Source organism: Thermobia domestica, chromosome 10 (assembly GCF_964235325.1).
Source record: "Thermobia domestica chromosome 10, izTheDome1.hap1.1, whole genome shotgun sequence".
In the NCBI taxonomy this organism is placed as follows: domain Eukaryota; kingdom Metazoa; phylum Arthropoda; class Insecta; order Zygentoma; family Lepismatidae; genus Thermobia; species Thermobia domestica.
In genome coordinates this window covers 38,583,765-38,606,072 of record NC_137463.1, presented here as the reverse complement: position 1 = coordinate 38,606,072, position 22,308 = coordinate 38,583,765, and the positions used below count along the sequence as shown (strand labels likewise).

The 22,308-nt window shown below is 38.4% G+C and overlaps 1 protein-coding gene across 1 annotated transcript in view; it reads left to right on the top strand.

Annotated features, from left to right (window-relative positions):
* The first annotated feature begins 2,604 nt into the window (after positions 1-2,604).
* LOC145661974 (putative fatty acyl-CoA reductase CG5065) overlaps positions 2,605-22,308 on the top strand; it is a 31,670-nt gene continuing 11,966 nt past the window's right edge. Inside the window, exon 1 of the mRNA XM_081727319.1 lies at positions 2,605-2,790. Coding sequence (XP_081583445.1) covers positions 2,621-2,790 — 170 coding nt within the window. The 5' untranslated portion in view covers positions 2,605-2,620. The remainder of the gene's footprint in view (positions 2,791-22,308) is intronic.

Sequence of the window (22,308 nt, the reverse complement as noted above, 5' to 3'; positions counted from 1 at the left end):
AAAAGTAAGCAGGGTTGGCAAGAACCATAGTTGTTTTTGAAAATGCCAAAAACCCGTTTTTTTTGGGGGGGGGAGAGAGTTTAAAACAGGTTCTTTTGGTTTAAACCAGTTTTTTTTTAATTTAAATATTTTGCTTTATGTATTTATATTACATATTCACAGAAATAAGTTTGTTTCGCCGTGGTGTTCGAATCCGGTCAGTAAATTTCTTAAGTTGAGACACTCATGCCCTAGCCATCGGGAAAATCCCGCCATTACTTTAAATGTAAAACAATAACGGGAAAATCCTGTTATTGCTTTGCATGTAAAATTTAAAAGTCAACGTATCATAATCAGTACGCTAAAACCGAGGTATTAAATTACAAATTTAGGATGTAGATATCATTGAAAGTCCAATCCAATCTAATGTTGGAAGCTACGTAGGCAATCGATAAATTTTGCCAATTTCTATCAATATATTTAAGCAACTTTGGCTTCTTTATAAAACAACAGGCATTCAGGCATGCAGAAATATATAATTTGTTTTCGTTTCGTATCTTTAGGTTTAACATCCTTACGTAATACCGAGGTTATTAAGGAGAAGACTTTCGCTTAAAGTAGCACCCGAACCGCTACTTGGTTTACGCATGAAAGAAGGGTTGTGGGTCGACCGAGAATTGAACATGAGACACCTTGCTTAAAAGGTGAAAAGGAAATAAAACTAATGCAGATGGTTTGATATGTGGAAACGTCACCATGAAGTTCACACGATTCGCATTTTTCGTTCTTTTTATTTATTTTTTTTGTTTAAAACAGTTACTTAAAAAAACAGCTGGTGTAAACGAGCCAACCCTAAAAGTAAACACTTCTTTTTTAAAAAAAACACACCTCTGCTCTTCTTTCCTAGCCTCCATTTCTTATGTTGCCTAATAATGTTGCCTAAATGTTGCCTAATAAATATGTTTTATTTGCTGATGACACCAATGTTATTATTACAGGTAACTCACGACATGATATTGAATATAATCTAAACACTGCGTTTTCATGATTAAGTAACTGGTTAACTAACAATAAATTAGTTCTAAATAATGACAAAACTTCCTTGCTAAATTTTTATTATCCTCTTCAAAATAAATTTATTCCTTATGTAATGGTAAATAACAAAAAAGTCGACTTTTCTATTTCAACTAAATTTCTTGGTGTCACCATAAGTTCAAAACTAACTTGGAATGAGCATATTTCTCAACTCAACAAAAAATTAAGTAGTATTTGTTTCGGCCTGCGTAGACTAAGAGGTAATGTCACAACAGAGGCCTTAGTTTCGGTGTACTATGCAAAATTCCATTCTTTAATAACTTACGGTATTATTTTTGGGGGTGGAGATCCGGGTTCGATTCCCGGCGGGAGCTCATGTGGTTCGGATTCCACGTTAATCAGTAGGTCCACGTCTTATATAGCCTCGCTGCTGAAAGGGACGCTAAACTAAAATAAACTCAACTCAACTATTATTTGGGGTTATTCTACTGAATGTATTAGCACCTTTCGCTTACAAAAGAAAGCACTAAGGGTTGTGTTTGGATTGTCACCAAAGTCTTCTTGCAAGCCCATCTTTCGAGGGCAAAAAATATTACCATTACCTTGTGCGTATCTATATAAAATTATCTTGTTTACCGTAAGTAAACACTTATTTATTGAAAACAGTAACGTCCATAAATACAGTACTCGATTCGTTAATAATTTGCATGTTATCCCCCAAAATTTCTCGTTTTTTCAAAATAGCGTATATATTAACTGTACAAAAATTTTCAATAGGTTACCTGACTTTCTAAAGCAAAACAAATCATATTCTATGTTTAAATCGGATCTTCACGAGTTCTTAGTAAATAAATGTTACTACTCGGTAAATGAGTTTTTTGAAGACAATATATAAATGTTTTTTTTCTTTGTTAATTATATTATGATTGTATAAGCTTATAAAAGTCATAGTTATGTATGTATTACATTATCTGTAAGTTTTTTTATAGCATATATGTAATTATTTTGTAATTTTGACAACTGTATGCGTGCTCGAGAATACTCTCATTTGTATGCAAAACAGGCAAATAAATAAATAAATAAATAAATAAATATGCTGGACAAACACACTTTTCACTACGCTCATCTATAGAGCAATAAATGAACAACTGTATCTACCCATGAGTTGTCACTACGCATTTGTTCTCTCGAGAAATGGCAGTATCGATAACTAACAGCAGTGTTACCAACTGCTGCGAGGAATGTGTTTTGTGGAAGGTGTTTGGTTTTCATTTGACTGCATCTCATATTGTAATTAACTGGCTTTATTGTGTGCATATTCACGCATAACATATTCAACATATGTATCGATATTGATTATTCTTTCTTAGTTTCAAACAGTATACTTTCTCGCAGATCGCATATAAATTTTGTTACGATCTCGCAAGTCTTTGGAACTAGCCCATGAATATCGTCAATAGTTGCCAGTGCCAGGATTTTAAAGTTAATTCTGGTTTTGTCAGTGACGTTATAGATTTATTTATTATTTATTTATTTATTTATTTATTTTTTATTTATTTATTTATTTATTATTTTTTTTACAGTGACTGCTACAAAATGTGAGCCAATGTCTGGCTGGGTTCAAGGCTTCCAGGGTTGCAGTGGAACTTTGGCTGGAATAGGACTGGGAATTGTTCATTCACTAAATTGTAAATCAGAATTGAAGATTGATCCTGTTCCAGTTGACTTTGTGGCTAATGCCGTTATTGCTGTTGGTTGGTACACTGCGAACTTAAGGTAACTAAAACCGTTCCTTTCTCAAGTTAAAACAATTGTAGTTCGTTAACATGCTGATCTCCATAGAACTCACCTCCATAGGACAACAAATGCGTTCTAAGAACAGGTATATCCTGATCAGGATATCAGTGCTGTTTTTGGCTAAGAGCGCTAGTGTTGTGCTTAGCTCAGTTACTGGACAAGCCCGGTGAAACAGGGGAGCGGAAAGTGTTACTGCAGCAGTGTATACAACGGTTTTTCAAAGTTCCAGTTTAAATGTTGTAAGTAGTATAATCCGCTTGAGCTTAATAAAAATGTTATAGAATAAATTATTATTAAATGTAGAAATGCTTCCTGCAGCAATGGGGATGTATTGTGGATAGCAATATATGAATGGAAATTACCAACGCAAGAATAACATGCACTGAGAAAATGATTCACTTCCTAGTGAGGATTAACTGAAACCTCGGTTGCTAGTAATCGATTCTCTGTTAAAATGACCCTTTAAGCCTATGGTCACAGTGGATCCGATTTTCACTGATTTTTTAGTCTGACATACTCAGACGATATCGGTGAAATAAACAGATGCATTGAAAGAAGTGTACGTGGTCAGACTGGTGCCGACATGGTCTGACGACTACGGCCGACTTCTACCGACTTCTACCGACCACCGATCAGAAACAAATTATTTTGTTGTTGTCGTCAGACTACGCCAGACTAGCGAGTGGTTTCCAACTCATCGTAAGTATTGAGACTCTCATTTACATGTTACAGGAAGCCGTTCTTCTGCTCATATACATTTTCGAAAATATTCTTTGCTTTTCTATGCGTTCTCGGATCTTCCGTAATATTTGCCAAAATGTATGCTGTTCCATTCTGAAGAACTGGAAAAACTTCTGTGGCTGATCCACCAACTTTGGAAATAGCGTGTGAAATTCGCCATATTTCTCTCTTTCTTGAAAAATAGTATTTACATATTCGCTCCTATCTTCCTCTAAAAGTAATAGGCCTTATGCAGAGTTGTTCTGACGCGTAATTAGTGCCATACTAAAGAGTTTGACTAACATATGTTTCCTGCAGAAGTCAGGCCTTTAGTATGACGCTAATGATATGCCAAAACGACTCTGCATAAGGCTCAATATTTTTAACACAGGATTTTCTAATAGCAGCAATTCCTTGTCCATACTGTATCTCACAAGAAGACAGAACTGACAATAGATCGGTTACAGTGTGACAAAGCAGTCGGCTGACGCGGTCGGCCGACCAGTCGGCCGTACTCGCCAGAGTGAAAAATCGGATGCACTGTGACCGTTGGCTAACAAGAAATTCTCTGGGTTACTAGTAAGCAAGCAGTAGCCTACTCGGTTAAGCTATACTTTGCTCTATTAACCTACGTCTGGGTTATTAGTTATCGAGAAAATTGACAACAATATTTTCAACCAATTCGCTCGTTTATTTAAACCTTTTAAAAACTATAGGTTTTAGGTCGAAGTGTAAAAAAGCACTGAAACAACATGAAACGAACTTACGTACCATGTTTCAACCAAATTGACCCATTTGAAAGAGCTTTAGCTGTATTGAAATGATCGAAGTGTTCCCGTTATTACATTCTTTGTAGAGAAGCAAGAAATGATATGGCTTTCCGTAAAGCATTACGACGAATAACTCGGTGTCCGAGTTTGCTGAGGTGTTATTCTATTGATCCGGCCCGGCGGTTGGTGATTCAAGTAGCCACTATTGCGTTTATTTTTTAATTTTTTTTTTGGCTTATATGTACTCAATTAGCTAATCCCCTCGGTTAAATTAGCGAAAATTAACTAACAAAGTAGTACTCGGTTGCAACAACTGAGAGCTTAGTAAGCTATAAGGTGCCAATAACTTAAATGTATCAGTGCGGTCTTGTTTATCAAAACTTGTCTTTCTGGAAAGTCCTGTATTGTTATCCACATATAGAATTCAATTAAAGGCAAATCATCTTTAACAAGCTGTGATCTTTATATGTAGCCAAGTATTGAAATGATCTACATAACTACAATTAAAAAAAAAAAAAAAAGAGTGAGTAGTTCTCTTCAAAATACATCATGATTATTAATTTTAAAATGCCAAACTTACATATTTAGCATTAGAACCTATTTTCATGAATTGATGTTAGAACGACCGCGAAATTTCCGACGAATTTCTTGTCACAGCTTTCTTCATAAATGAAGATAAAAAACACACCCTACACATCCTGTTGTCAATACCTTTAAAACAATATATATATATTTTTGTCATAGATATATTGTGATTCTTTGTAAAACATTGGTCAATTTCTTCTCAAGTTATTATCGATGATGTGTATACAGGGTGTTTCAAACAACACAGACAACGTTTGGGAAGTGATTCCTGACACCGAGACAAGACAAGAAGTATAGACCAACCTGCGTGCACAAATACTTCCTTTCGGATTTATAGGCTGCCAAAAACATGAAGAAAAAAAATGAATTTGAAAGGCCCATAGCTCCAAAACTATGGGGCCTACTGCAGTCGGGTCAAGACTTCACTTAGAAACTAGTATGTGCCCTATCCAAATATCCAAGTTTCAGAATCCTGTGGTATTTCTGCAACAATTTTTTGTAGAGGTAGTTGGTGAGTACTTCAAATTATTTGCCTGTAGCCAAACTCCCTCCATAAAAATTGTTGCGGAAGTACCACAAGGTTTTGAAACTTGGATAATTGGATAGGGCACATACCAGTTCCTAAGTGAATTCTTGACCCAACTTCGGTAGGTCCTGTAGTTTAAGAGCTAAGGATCTTTAAGAGTTCATTTTTTCGTGTTTTCGGCGGCCTATATCTCCGAAAGGAAGCATTTGTGTGCCCAGGTTGGTCTATACTTTTTTTTGGTCTTACCTTGGTGTCAGGAATCAACTCCCAAATGTTGTCGATGTTGTTTCGAAACACCCTGTATAATTATCGATGTACCCAATATATAGTATGTACCAAATAATTATCGATGATGTGTATATTTTTTTGTAAATGGTGATGTGTGACTTTAATTGTTCTGGAAATAGTTTCCAAAACTTTTTGAACTGTATTTGACTTAAGATGAACATATGTGTAAAATGATTAGCTAATTACAACCAGAACAATAAGAACTGTGATAGATTAATTAGATGTTAAACGGTTGATAACACTGAAGTTAATATTTTAGTTACCCCAAATCGGCCGCCTGCACTCACTCGTCCCATGAGCTCCTGCCGGGAATCGAACCCGGGTCTTCCATTATAAAGGCACGTACACTATCGGCGTAGCCGCGAGAAATCTCATAAAATATTTCATTTACAACCCTATTGCGTAAGCTGTTTCTTCTCAAGATAGGCGATTTCCTCTTGGAAATAGGCGTATTTTTCCCTACATATATATATATATATATATATATATATATATACGAGGGGAAAACTGAAAGTCGTGAGCAACATTTTTTTCACAATCGTAATCTTTATTTGGAAGTGAAATCAAATATATCATCTCAATCTACAGACCTTTCTTTCACTTTTACACATAGTCTCCGATTTTGCACACATTTTCCCCATCGTTCTGCAAGTTTGAAGTACCCTTGCGATAGAATTCTGTTTCGGGTGTCCGTAGAAACTGATACGGGTGCTTGCTGAATATTCTACAGTGTCTCGTAGCGATGAACTCGCATCTGTTTTTTCACAAAATCGAAAAGATAGTAGTCGTAGGGTGTCATATCGGGGTTGTAGGGAGGATGTGGAAGTGTTTCCCACCCAAATTTCCTAATCTGCTCCACAGTGGCACGTGCAGTATGCGAACGCGCATTATCCTGTTGAAGGATGGTCTTCATTCCAGGACGTTTATCACACGAGACACGACGTAGGTTCAAAGTATCAGGATGTAGCGGGCAGCATTTATGGCTTGCCCAAGCTCAAGAAAGTCAACCAGAATGCAACACTGTCGTGTTCCGTGGAGGCAATTCGAGGGCGCCCACTGCGAGGCTCATCTTCGATACTAGTGTTTCCATTCTTAAAATTTTTCACCCACCTCCTAAAATCGCTGACACTTATGCACACATCTCCATAGGCACGCTGCAGTCTGCGGCGAATTTCAGAAGCAGATTGGTAATCTTTAACTAGGAATTCAATCACAGCACGCTGTCGAAAGAAAACATCGCTGGCCGCTATTTTGGAAATCCTGCCTGTGGTCATGTGCTAGCAACAAACAGCTTAAACGTCTGGAAATAAAGAAAGAAAGATCTGTGGATGAGATATACAACTAAAGATTACGGTTGTGAAGACATGTTGTTCACGACTTTTAGTATGCTCCTCGTATATATATATATATATATATATATATATATATATATATATATATATATATATATATTAGCGGCGTAGCGTAAGGGAACGCCGGTATGCCCGGCATCCCCTATTAATAAAAGAAAATACGTATTTCATTGTATATAAATTGTTTCCTTGTAATTATCACAATTATTTCCACTGCAATCTTCTGGATGTGATCTCTCGCCTTAATTTGATAAGTGAAACCTACGCATGCGCGTCACTCAGATGCACATTTTTTATCTTTCCTCTTGTCGTATGCTATGTTCCTTGGGCATCCAGGCCTACTGCAAGAAACGGGGTTTTCGTCTGCTTTCTGTGCAGTGCGCATGCGCAACTACTTGCTTTCTTAACTCCCTTCACCCCTTGCAACTCTACATTTTGCTTTAGATATACGCTGGCATATCTTCAAGTATTTCCAACTCTATCTATTTTGAACTAAGCTATAGTTTCTGTATAGAACGTACGAGCGCTAATAGGGATGCGTTCGAGTCGAGTCGAGTCGAGATTTAAGCCTGTCTCGACTCGTCTCGAGAAAATGTTGTCTCGACTCGTGTCTCGACTCGAAAATATGGTGCTGTCTCGACTCTTGTCTCGACTCGACAGTCTCTGTCTCGACTCGACTCGAATTCGAGTCGAGACAAAATATACGAGTTAAAATATACACACACATCAGCCAGACCGTTATGACTACCTACTTAATTGTTAGTATGTCCACCTTTTGGCACGAATACCAACGGCAACGCGTCTTGGCATGGTCGCAATGTTCCTCGGTGGGTCGCTGGAGAGAGTTGGCACCACATATGCACACACAGGTCATCTAATTTCCGTAAATTCCGGGGAGGGGGTGATGCACCCTCACGTTACGTTCAATCACATCCCAGATGTGATCGATTGGGTTCAGATCCGGAGAGTTTGGGGACCAGCACATCACTTGGAACTCGCTCCTGTGTTCCTCGAACCACTCCATCACACTCCTGGTCTTGTGACAAGGTGCATTATTTTGTCGAAAAATTCCACTACCGATGGAAAACATGGCCGTCATGAAGGGGGCGTACGTAGTCTGCAAGCAGCGTGCGACACATCGGCCGTCATGGTGCTTTGCTCGAGCTCCACTGGACTCATGGATGCTCACCTGAATGTTCCCTAGATAATAATTAAGCCGCAGCCAGTTTGTCTCCGTCCCGCAGCACAGATGTCAAGGAGCTGTTCCCTTTGAACACGACGGATTCACACCCTCACATCGTCATGATGAAGAAGATATCGGGATTCATCAGACAATGCAATGCTCTGCAATTGTGCCAAGGTCTAGTGGTGATGGTCACGTGTTCATTTCAGTTATAGTTGCCGATGTCGTGGTGTTAACACTCGCCATCGTTAGGAGTGTTCGGTGCACTGTGTGTTCAGACTAGTGTTGTGAAGGCCTGTGATAAAAACGGAAATTTTGGGTAAAAAACAGTTTTTTTACTGTTTTCCCGAGCTGAGGAAAAAACGGAAAATTTGGGTATGATCAGAATCATCATTCTTGTTAATCACAGAATCATTTTAGTTAATATGTTAAATCAAACATATATTTCATAGAGATATCTTCATTGTTCTATGTAAAATTCCGGAAATTTTGAAACCATTAGAAAAAATCATTTGTTCGGAAATATTGGCAAAAACAGGAAAATGTAGTTTAAAAACTATTTGTTGGCCTGATGCTAGTGATCTTACTTGCTGTAACATGTCTGCAACATATACAGTGGCAAGTGGAAAATCCGAACTAATTGGGACCACAGGTATTCGGATTTTCAAATTGTTCGGATTTTCGAAAATGACCAAGAAAATATCTTTTAGGCTTACATATACTGTACGGTATGTTCTTCTATCGATACAGTGATTATTCAGTACATACAGTAATTACAATACCGCACGTAAGGCTACTTACATTTAATGTTTCTCAAGAACTTGCTTGTACTCTAAGTCACACTTAAAACTTATAGGCCTAAGAAAAAATAAAAATAAAAATACATGACAAACAATTATATGTAAATGAACTTTTGTAAAAACACTGACTTCACAACGTCGATGGACACGCTATTGTTTGTTTATCGCTAGCGTTAAGACAAAATGTAAAAACCTTCTAGGGACCGCGTTCGGATTTTTGACGTTAGGATTATCGACGTCCTAGTGTATATACAATGTTTTCGCTAACGGAAAATACTTAGAGCAACAGGTTTTAATTCTACTTTACACACATATACCGCACAAGTGAGTAAATTTGAGCAGCGAGAAATATATTAAATGAAACTTCCGTTAGTTATTACAGACTAGCAGAATATCCGTTCTTCGCACGGGGAGAATACGTTTCATTTTTGGACACAAAGGGCACCAAAATTGTCACCAATGAACTTGTGGAGCCCCAAAACTATGAATTTGACATTCATATTGATAATTTTCAATTATCTTTACATGTCACCATCCTCCTTAGAGTACTAATGGGGCTGAATTTGTGGATTTAAACGGCATCTTCTGTTCATTTCAGCGAGTATGGATTCGAGGCCATTTTCGATCATGTATATATATATATATATACAGAGGCGGATCCACCCCTCTAGCCCCCCTTCACACTCAAGTATACACTGTATAAAATGGGCTTCAATCCTGCTTTACACTGGATAAAACTGCAAACTATTGTTTAGCTCCTCCCTTGATCATATCCTGGATCCGCCACTATATATATATATATATATATATATATATATATATATATATATATATATATATATATATATATCCTGTATATAATGCTAAAAAAAATTAGGGGTTCAGCTGAAATATCACACAAGACTTTAAGATAGTGTATGAATAAGCTTGTGTTTGACTCATATTATCATACAAGAAGGAATGCTTTAAGATACACTAGAAAAATGGGGCACATACTGGTGTTGGGGCACGGAAAACCTTGTTCACATGGCTCATGACACAAGTGGGTTATGTGTGCACCTCTCGAACTGCTCACAAACAGGCAAGGCAACAACACTGATTGTTCCTTAATATGTCATATGATCACTTCGAATAGCCAACAGGGCCTTGCACCTGCGTGGCATGGATTCAATCAGATTATCGATGAGTTCTTGGGGGATGTTGTGCCACTCATCCAGAAGAGCGACTTCCAGCTCTGGAATAGTTGTTGGATTTACTGGCCTAGCAGCAATTCGTCTGCCGAGCATTATCCAGACATGCTCAATTGGAACGAGATCCGGAGAGCATGCTGGCCACTTCATCCGAGCGATACCCACAGCATCCAGCATCTCATCCACTAACCGAGCTATGTGAGGACGAGTATTGTCATCCATAAAAAGGAACGAATCACCAATGGCACCAGCATAAGGAAGAACAAGAGTTTTCGTGATCGCATCCCTATATCTGAGAGCCGTCAAAGAGCCATTTCGGATGACGTGGAGCTCAGTACGCCCACCAATGCTGATTCCTGCCTACACCACCATGATACTGGGATGTTTCTCGCACAAACATGGGATTGTGTCGTGTTCCACACTCTCTCCAGATGAGAACACGTCGATTATCAGGCTCTACACTGAATCGAAACTCGTCAGAGAACAAAACATTGCCCCATTCATTGCGTCCCCACCCACGATGTTCCTCCGCCTACGCTCTTCGATCAACACGGTGTCATGCAGTTAATGGGACACACACCATAGGCCTACGTGCGTAGAGACCACCTTCTCGAAGGCGATTGCGGACCGTTTGAGTAGATACTGTGCGTCCTGTTGTTGTTCGGAAGGCTCGCGGCAGCAGAGTTGTATTCTGACGCCGGTTTCGACGGGCTGTTAACAAGAGATAACGATCGTCTCTGGCTTTGGTTGCTAATGGACGGCCCTGTCCTTGTCTTCTTTGAACACTTCCAGTTGTTTGAAATCGATTCCACACACTTTGAAATCGGGAAATCACACTCTGTGCCACTCCTATGGCATGTGCCACCTCCCGCCATGACTGACGAGCTTCCAACCTTATTGAGGGCCGCGGTGGCTCAGTGGTAGAGCGTTCACCTCTGGTGCTTGGGGTCCCGGGTTCGATCCCAGCGCCTGCCAAGTGAACTTTGTGGTGTACAAACACCGTGTGCGTGGGTTTTCTCGGGGTTCTCCCGTTTCCTCCCACTTTCTTCATTCCACCCTTTCACTCATCTCTCATCATCACCGTCTCCTTTAGCCTAACTGGCATAACCGTGGGACGCAAAACTTAAAGATTTTTTCCCGGCCCCCATACAATTATAGCTTAATTTGCAAATCATCGCAAATGGAAGTGTCACCATCGATATTAGTGACCGCGAAAACTATGGATTTGACACTAATATCGGTCATTTTGGATTACTTTTACATGTCTCGTTATCCGACCCCCCCCCCCTCCGGTGACCACCGGCCCGAATAGGGTGAATTTGTAAGTTAATGTGATCAGAGTTTCACCATTGATTTCAGCGACCGCGAAAACTGAATTAGACAGTAATATCGGCCATTTTCTACCACTTTTACATGTCCCTGTAAGCGCACCCTGAGACCCCCTGGTTCGAATTAAAAAAAAAAAAAGATTCGTCTTGATCTGGGGCCTGGGCCAGGGTACCCCTGACTAAAATTTGGTAACTCTCGGTCCACTCGTCTGGTCCCCAGGCTGCATACAGACAGACAAACACAAACAAACTATTTATTTTATTTATATTAGATAGATAGATTCTTGCAAATTATGCCAGATTTTCATATTGTCTTTCCGAACTAATTTTAAAGACCCGGTCCTACTCTTTTTTATACATATACACAGTATATCTATATTTATATCTATTTATATCTATATATGTATATAACAAACGCAGGAATTACACCCTAAATAACGCACTTGGAGGCCTTTCTCAAAAAAATTGCTGGGGAAACACTTGTAGAAACTTCAGTTTTCGTGCCAGACGATTACCGAGATCTGGTGAAAAAAAAAAAAAAAAAAACCTCCTTTAGCGATTGAATTAAAAAATAGTTCTCCTCAGGTTAGTATTCACTTAGAATATTGTTATAAAATTTAAATTTTATGGGTAAATCAGTAGACTTTGAATACATCCACATCGTATCCACTGAGTTGCAAAATTGTGTACCTCCAGATATGGGCGGTCGAAGAAAATTTTCTAGGGGGCATCTTCAATGTTTGCTATATTAGTCTTGCATTTAATGTGCCTGGTTTGTTATATTACGTATACGTGAGCCAGGGAGGTTCATTCTTATCAAACACGGAGATTATGAAGGAGCAGATCTACTGTACAAAATATAATAAAAACATCTCGTTCGGATTTCTATCATCCCGCAGTCCAACCTCGAGACGGAAACATAAGAGATAGGCTTTTTGTTTTTAAACAAGATAACGTGCCTAGCGAATGCTTTACATTGTGAAGATTGTATTAGTGAAAATTAAACGAATATAATTTTACAACTTAATATACATATCACTAAATGTTGAGTTCCCCGTTGCTATATGGTTAGCGTATGCGCCTTTCTCGAACGAGGTTTGATTCATGGTAGGAGCTCATGTGTTTCAAATCCGACGTTAAACTGTACGTTCACGTCTTGTAGAGCTTTGCTCCTGAAAACGACGCTAAACTATAATCTAATTTAATATTATTAAATATTAAAAAAATAATGACTTACCAAGGTGACGTCAATTTGGCAGTCATCAAATCCATTTTATACTTTCACTTAATCCAGTGGATACTAATATAACAATTACAAGACACACGCGCATATAAATATTCAGAAACAAGTACATACACACGTACACATACACAAATACGAACCCTTCAAATCTATTTACATGTGGTGGACTGCACTGCATCAAGCATTGTTATCTTCATCATCATCTTCTCATGTATCTGCATTATTTGATTCATCCACAGATTTGTTATTTGTACGCATCATTCATTTTTGCATTTTCGGGAGGGTTCAGGGTTCTTTCATTTCTGTATTGGAAAGAGAATCAGAGGAGGAAGGGGGAATTTATACTTTAAGAATGGATAATATTTTAAGAAATATATACAAAACATGCCGCTTCCGACGCAGCACTGAAGCATTTCTTTTAGCGGTCATACCCCCTCCCCTCTCAAGTTGTAAAGTGAGAAGGGACTGAAACATCCCAGACACTCAGGGTTCAGTTGACAATAATAAAACTATGGGTAAGTAAACATCTTGTACAGAGTCACGTTTTGCTTATTTTTGAACATTTCTGTGAATTCAACAATACAACAGCGGAAATACTAACTGGTTTTATTACTCCAACCATCGCTTTAACTAAGGGATAATTCCCAACGGTCAGTGAGCCATCTAAATTTTCGTTCTTTTTCTGTTCTCCAGAGGAAAGAATGAGATTTTGCCAAGATGTTAAAGTCAAGATGTTATATGCTAAATGGGAGTGAATTATGCTAGATCTAGCACCAAGATGCTAGATATGGCTTCACTGGCGGGCTTCGATATCTACAGAACTTTCTGCCAAAGCATAAAAAAAAAAAAAAAAAAAAAAAAACAATAGCACAATAGTTTCGATAACATATGTGTGGTCCTTCGGTAGGCTACACATCTGGTAAGAAGCTCATCCCAAAGAGTAGTTTGGACAAAAGATTCGTAGCCGGCTTGTATAGATAATTGAATTCAAATATTCAAGTATCCATTTACTGAATGCCCATATCGTGTATGCATGCATTTGCATGCATTATTTAATAAGTAAATAATGTACACACACAATTAATTATGTCAGTGATAAACAGTGTTTATTGAAAAAAAAAAACCCTCTCCAAACAATCAAGATTAATCTTAGACTGGAGAAATGGTTATCCTTCGTTTTCATTATCATTTGGCCATGAAACAAACGTCTGACAGATATACAACCCCTATATACAACTATGTGATGTTGGGATATATAACTCGTAGGGTATGATGCTTTACTTTTTCAGAAATTTCAGTACTTCTAGTGAAATGAAATCTTTAGTTTTACGTCCCACGGTTATGGCGGTTAGGCTAAAGGAGACGGTGATGATGAGAAATGAATGAAATGGTGGAATGAAGAAAGTGGAAGGAAACGGGAGAACCCCGAGAAAACCCACGAGCATGGTGTTTGTCCACCACAAAGTCCACACGGCGCGATCTGGGATCGAACCAGGGACCCCATGCACAGGAAAAGAACGCCCTACCACTGAGTCACCGCGCCCCCACAGTACTTCTTGTGTACCCCTATAAATGTAATAAAGAACTAATGGCCATGTTTTTCTAATATAAAAATATTCAATTAGAACTGGACAATTTACATAAAATTTGGAATCGACAAATGAAAACGGCACGTTTCTAGCACTTGTGGGTTCGAGATCTCATTGTTGAAAGGATTGGAGACAAACATATAAACTTTTCTGTGAGGAGAAACATATACGCGTAAATCTAGTATTTTAATATATAGATAATAATTGGAATAGTTTTATTTTCGAGTGCTATTTTTTAATATTCGCAATATTGAAATTTTTGAACTTAAATTTTTCGCGTGTTTGAAAAAAAAAAGAGATATCATTACTAGTAAAATTAACCTAATACAAACATATTTATTTTTTCAATTTTTCCGGAAAATCGAAAAAAAAAACGTTTTTTTTTAAAAAAAAAAAACAGGTTCAAAATTTCCGGAAATTTGACAACACTAGTTCAGACACACTTGTAATTTGCCCAGCATTAAACTCTGATCTTAGTTCTGACGCAGTTCGCCGCCTGTTCTGTTTTACCAGTCTGCCCAGCCTACGACGTTCGACGTCTGTAATGAGGTGGGGCACACAACCCCTCGACATTTGAACGTCTTTTCCCCTTGGTTTCGCCACTTGCTGAAGACAATCACCATAGCACTCCTTGAACACCTGACAAGTCCTGCAGTTTCCGAAATTCTCGTGCCGAGTGTTTCTGATCGAGCACTTTCTTCAAAATAATATTAAAAATTATAGAAAAATTTTCGAGACATTCGAGTCGAGTCGAGATTTTTACCAGCTGTCTAGACTCGACTCGAGTCTCGACTCGAAAATTCGAGTCGAGAAATGCGTTTGTCTCGACTCGTCTCGAATTTTACAAAGTGTGTCTCGACTCGAGCGCATCCCTAAGCGCTAACGTCAAGGAAAGAGAACAAAACAGAAATGGCTAGTTCAATGCCTTTTTGAAGCATGTTGGTTATGTAAATAATAGTATAAAAATAGTTATACTTTAATCGTAATTGTAATCGTAATTAAAGGCGAACTATTAATCTTCATCATAAATACATAGTATGTCCAGTGGCGTCTCCAGAAACTCTTTGAGGGAGCTCTCACACACAAGCATAAATATAAAGCATTCTGTAGAATCACGGTCACCGATCTAGTAGACCAAGAGAGCCAGCATTCTCGCCCCTCGCAAAGATTGCTTGGGCCCTTCAGTCATTAGCACATATCCCGAGGAGATGAGGGGGACATGTCCCCTCCACCCGATTTGAAATTGTGATTATTTGTATCCGATGCCACAAAGGAAAGTGGGATGAAATTGTTTCTCTTGACTTGTTTCATTTTAAAAAAAGAATCGTGTTTTTTAATATTTCATTATCATTTATTATTGTTAGTCTATTTTCAACTATTTGTTTAATTCCTACAATGCTATTGTGATCATCATAATTTTGCTCAAATAAGAATATTGTTGCGCCATACATAGTTGATTTTCTTTCATAGTTTTGGGGAAGTCATTATTTATATTATTACAAAACAAGTGTCCTAAAATTTTAATGTGGATCATTGTGGATACCTAAATAGAAACATATCAATTATAAATATGCATGTATTCAGATTTCAGAATGTGTTCACGACACTTGATACGTATCACAATTTCATCTACATCGCCTGGTATATAATATACAACAGGTTCGCCTCAGAAATCAGATCATCTACCGTAATATGAGTTTCATCACCCCTCCCCCCAGAGTAAGCCTCAAATATGTCCTCCTCCCTCAAATCTGCCCTCCTCCAAATGTTGAAGACAACTCTGATCCTCCACAGCATTGTTTTTCAACTTCATAAATATTCTGAACATCGCTTTAAAAAATGGAAACGGTCTTACCCGTTCCCCGAATGTTGAAAACAGATTTGCGCCCCTGCCTTCAGTATCTGGATATCTGACAACGAAATACATACTCAGAAACAGGCCCCCAGAGTTGGTTTAAGTGTTTTTTATTTACATCTTCAAATGATATACGTATACACTCAGGCCCATATTCACGAATGGGCGTCTGAATTTCGGACTCAAGATGACAAATTTCTAGGGGTGACTTTTTAAAGAACGAGATTGAAGTACGGTATGCGGAGAAAGAAGCTGCCCATGAGAAAGAAATAAAGGGAACTATACTGGAATCAATGTTCATACAAAAGCGGGGCCGAGTTTTCTTGTCACACGATAGTGGTAAGAAGGAGCTGAGACAATTGCTTATTGGCTTCTAACGTAATCCACGCATTTGCTTCTAAATGCCCCACTAGGCCACCAATTAGGGAGCCTCCCCACAAAACTTTTTACAATCCTATATTTCCCATCGGTATAGCTATGTATTGCCGATTTTAGTAGTATTGTATCGCACAAGTGGCTAACTTTGGCATCCCCATTTCGGAATACCACGCTACGCTACTGATATATATATATATATATATATATATATATATATATATATATGTGTGTGTGTGTTAAAAAACTTCTCTGATTTTGTTCATATTTCATAAACAACTCTTTAATTTAGCGTAAGTTGTTTCTTCTGAAAATATCCATAAAAGATAATTTATTCTTAGGGAGAGTTTCTTTTTCTCAGATGATTTTGTCAAAAGTTACTCAAGTGATTTTTGTTCTTATTTTACAAATAAAGATAATAATCGTCCTACAATATGACGCGTTTTATTCCAAGTGTAAAATCAACCAGAAATATTTTAGTCATGAGAACAGTAGGTTTTCTTCGAAGTTTTCCGAAAACGCCTGTCATATTTTACTTTTATTTCATAAATAAATGTTTTAGTAATAACTGCAGCATGACTTAATTTAATAAAAGGGAAAAAGAAACAATCATTTCCATTTCCCACTGAACCTTCCCCCCCCCCCCCCCCCGACAGCTACACAGAAAATTAGCATCGACTAATCAACGTAGCGTTTCGTACTGAAGAAAAAGATACCTTAGTCATCAAGCTGAGTCAACGCTTTCGAAAATAATCGCATGCTGAATTTAACATTAAAGTAAATGGCCAGAAGTACTTTTTTCGATTTTAAAAGAACGTTAAAAGATAGAAACGCAGCTCTTAGGAAGTTTCCACGAGACAATATCAAGGTCCATCCAATGGTACTAGAACAGGGTAAGTTCCAGAACATTGCTTAAATCGGAATGGAATTTGCTGCAAAATCAGTTCAAGCATTAGCACAAAAGCCCGATAGACAATTTTGTGCAGCATTTGCCTGAAACGTAGGTTGGAAAAACATTTTAAAGTAAAAAAAAAAAAAAAAAAAAAAAAAAAAGTGAGGTGGAAAAGTAAGCAATTAAAGTAAGCATTAGGGATGGTACCGAGTCCGAGACTAGTCTCGATCTCGTCTCGGACTCGGTACCATACCTAATATAAGCCTTATATCTGGAGAACTACATGTAGTGTAGCCAAACCCAAACTATTACTTAACTCACTAGGGATGATACGATGCCGGGGCCAAGTACCTGGGGAAAACCTATATATCATCTGAAAGCTCTTGCCATGAGAAGTACGAAACCGTTTTCAAATCACCGGCAAACTCGCAACTTGACCCTATAAGGGGCCGGTTTGTTGGTGTTTGTGACCCTATGTATGGCATATTCGATAGAACAAAAATGAATGTTACAATGCATCACGCGTAAGAATCTGAGCCTATCATGCTCCTTTTTGACTCATTGCTAGAACGTCACTCGAGCAAGGGTTTGATAATATCACTTTGCACTCAGATGTACCCATTTGATCACTGTTGCCAACGAACTGTAAATATAGTGTGGATCACACGACACTATAGCAGGAAGACGTTGAATGTTACCATCTTCCAACCATTCTAGTTTGTCAGTGTTGCCAATCAAGCGTAAACATGATAATGTTGCAAATGACGTGCGTACCATTGAACGCATATAGAGCAAATGCGACAGAAGCAGCATTGGGCAATGCAAACATAATGTGAGTGTCCCCGTGTCCCAAGCACCCCAGTTTAGCAGTGTTGCCAACCAATGCGAACATTTCCGCATGAAGTCTACAGCATTGGCGGACATAATTAGACTGCGACCCTTACTAGGTTTGTAGTATGTTAGTGTGAACCCACAAGTATTCATATTGTCAGCGTTTCCAACCATTCTAAAACATATTTTCTCGAAAGAGTGCCTGACCATTGCATACATAGTGACATAACTTGGCATAAAGATCACTCGACACAACATCAAACATACCGTGGTTGGTACCATTCCCTAAGCACCCCACTCTGTCAATATTGCTAACGTTTTCCAAATTGAAGTTTTTCAAATAGCAGTGTATAGCTTGGTGGTATTTTTCTATTGTCTAATAATGTGAACGTGCGGCTGAATACATATCATAGGACATGACTGTTGACGACGCAACAACGAACGGCACAGGTTAGAATCTCGTATAGAAAGAAAGGTTTGGATGAGACATACATGCATCTGGTCATAGCAGCTTCTTTGTGACATACCGTGTAGAAAGCAATTGTGCAGAAACACTGACAATATGGGTGCTTCTGGGTCCACACTAACATACTACAATCCTAGTATGGGTTGTAGTCTAATTATGTCCACCAATGCTGTAGACTTCATGCGAAAATCTTGAATGTTCGCATTGGTTGGCAACACTCCTAAACTGGGGTACTTGGGAGACGCAGACGCTTACACTATGTTTGTATTGTCGAATACTTCTACTGTCGCATTTGCTCTATATTCGTTCAATGGCACGCATGTCATTTGCAACATTATGATGTTTACGCTTGATTGGCAACACTGATAAACTAGAATGGTTGGAAGATGGTGACAGTCAACGCCTTTTTGCTATAGTGTCGTGTAATGTATCTGCCAAGCTTTGTGTATAAACGTCTCATCGTTCGGAACCTGTTTTAAAACTTCTCAGTTCTACAATTGGTTGGCAACACTGACAAACTGGGTACTTGGGCGAGGAATACGTCCACAGTATGTTTTCTCCAATGACGAATGATGTTTATGCTACGTTTCAAGGATATACATCCAGTGGTACAAAAACCATCTTCCACACTATATTTACATTTCGTTGGCAACACTGATCAAATGGGTACGTCTGAGTGCAAAGCGATATCATCAAATCCTTGCTCGAGTGACATTCTAGCAATGAGTCAAAGAGGAGTATGATAGGCTCAGGTGCTTACGCGTGATGCATCGTAACATTCATTTTTGTTCTATCGAATATGCCATACATAGGGTCACAAACACCAACAAACCGGCCCCTTATAGGGTCAAGTTGCGGGTTTGCCGGTGATTTGAAAACGGTTTCGTACTTCTCATGCCAAGAGCTTTCAGATGATATATAGGTTTTCCCCAGGTACTTGGACCCGGTATGGTATCATCCCTAGTCAGTATGATGTTCTTATTCCGTAAAAACAAAAATACGAAAACTCGATTTAGCGTATGGATATTTGAGAATGCGTTACCTCCCGCAGGGAACGCGGTCAAAGTGGCTACTCGGTAATTTTACTTTTGCCAGAGTTATAAATCATACTGTGAGCCAGTCAGGGTTTCCGGGTATTTTTGCTAGGTCCAGGTCTATACTAACAGAGTTTCAATACTTTGCACAAAGCATCTTCCAAGCAGCTGTTTCTTTCTAAAACTCTCCTTGCCTGGCAACACGTCTTTCCTTTTTGTCCTTCCTTTAGGCATCTTTTAAACATCAGGCAATCTATTGTTCAGAAACGCACCAAATACGCTCGAGCTGTCGGTTTCTCCGCGTGTTTATTGCTTTCGCGTTTGTGATTAGCCATCTACATTTAAATACATGGTCAGCGTATTCCAAGCATACGCATGAGCAATAAGTACGGTTTGGAAACGCTACCGAATAGCCGGGTACTTATCGTCTGTTCAAAAATGTTGTGGCCCCTGACCCAGAAAACTAATTATTGGCCAAGATTGCAATCTTCCGATGCACTTTTTTGAATCATTGTTAAAATTTTTGGTCAAAATCTCATATTTTGATCCATTTTTTTGATCATTCCTAAAATTATTGTTTCTGTAGATAAGATACGTGTACTTTCAAACAATTTCAGCAAATTCAACCTCGATTTAAGCGTTCCGGAACTTTCCGGAAACCCACTTCAGTACCATTAGGTGCCCTTTGATATTATCTTTTGGAAACTTCCTAAGAACTAGCTTTCTATCCTTTACGGTTCTTTTAAAATCGAAAAAAAAGTACTTCTTGCCATTTACTCTAATGTTAAATTCAGCATGCGATCATTTTCGAAAGCGTTGACTCAGCTTGATGATTAAGGTATCTTTATCTTCAGTACGGAAAGCTATGTTGATTAGTTGATATCAATTTTCTGTATAGCTGTGGGGGGTTTTCAGTGGAAAATGAGAATGGCTCTTTCGTGTGATGGTTTGTATCTTTTATTTCATTTCAAATAGCCTATGGATTTTTAATAAATTTCAGTTTTTTTTATACAGTTTCAAATGGTAAAAGACCACTATGCTTACTTAATCTAAGCTAATTTTTCTTCACTTTACTATCTCTAAATAATGAGTTCCCACACTTACCTTGTCCAGGATAAGGAGAATCAGATTAATGGTATTTGGTGCGAAAGAAATTGTGACACAAAATACAAACAAAGAAACGCTGCACTATTTCCAACATATAACTGCTTCAATAAACAGAAATTTATTATCGGAAGTCTCTAAACATCCAAAAGGAAAGTGAAATAAAATATTTCAGTTTAACGTCCCACGATTATGCCCCTTTTAGGCTAAGGGACACAATGATTGAGACAAGTGAATGATGATGGAAGAACTGGTGGAATAAGAAAGTGGGAGGAAACGGGAACACCCCGAGAAAACTCACGGACACGATGTTGTGCACCACAAACTTAACTTGGTCAGTTATCGAACCAGGTACCTCACACAACAGAGGTAAGCGCTCAACCACTGAGCCATCGTGCCCCGTAAGGATTAAATTATTATTTTTCATAATCTCCTGTGCACTAGATGATCATAAACTTTCAGTATGCAGCGTCTTCCGAAAGTAAACTTTCACGCTCCATCACAGATTGGGAAATATTCAGCTAACAAAACAAAACGAATCCATTTTGTTAAAAAAAATTAACGTCCCACAATTATGCACTGAGGCTAAGGGAGACGGTAATAGAGAGATTAATGATAATGGTGGAATGACGAAAGTAGAAGAAACGGGAGAATCCCGAGAATACCCAGACACATGGTGTTTACCCATCAAAATGCCTATTTGGGAGGAGTTGGGGTTGAACCTGGAACCCTACGCACCAGAGATGAGCGATCTGGCACTGAGCCACCGCGCCCCTTTCATACATTCCGAAACCAATATATCTTAAATATACAGACATTATATTCCTCAAGGAGGGAAGGGTGGCTCAGTGGTAGAGCGTTTACCTCTGTTGCATGGGGTCCCTGGTTTGATCCCCGGCTAAATTAAGTTTGTGGTGGACAACATCGTGTCGAAGTATTCTCGTTTCCTCCCACTTTCTCATGTCACTCATTCTCTTCCATTATCATTCACTTGCCCTAATTATTGTCTCTCTTAGCCGAAAGGATATAATCGTGGAACGTTAAATTTTTTATTTCATATGCACTATATTTCTCAAATTTGTAATTTTGCTTTTTATTTTAAAGCATTTTCTAAATGGAAAATCTAGATAATTTTAAGAATAAAACCTACGTTTAACGCTTTCTGACCGTGTGATTCCATTTGGAATCACAAACTTCCTTAGCTCTCATAGCACACATATCGTGCCGATCGATTCCAAGAGCGCTCTGGCAATATATATATATAAATGGATTTTCTTACTTCCTTAGATTTCAACGTATAATCCACTGAAATAAAAAAATCTTCATTTTTAAAAAATAATTCAGGTCAGAAAGGGTTAACACAAAA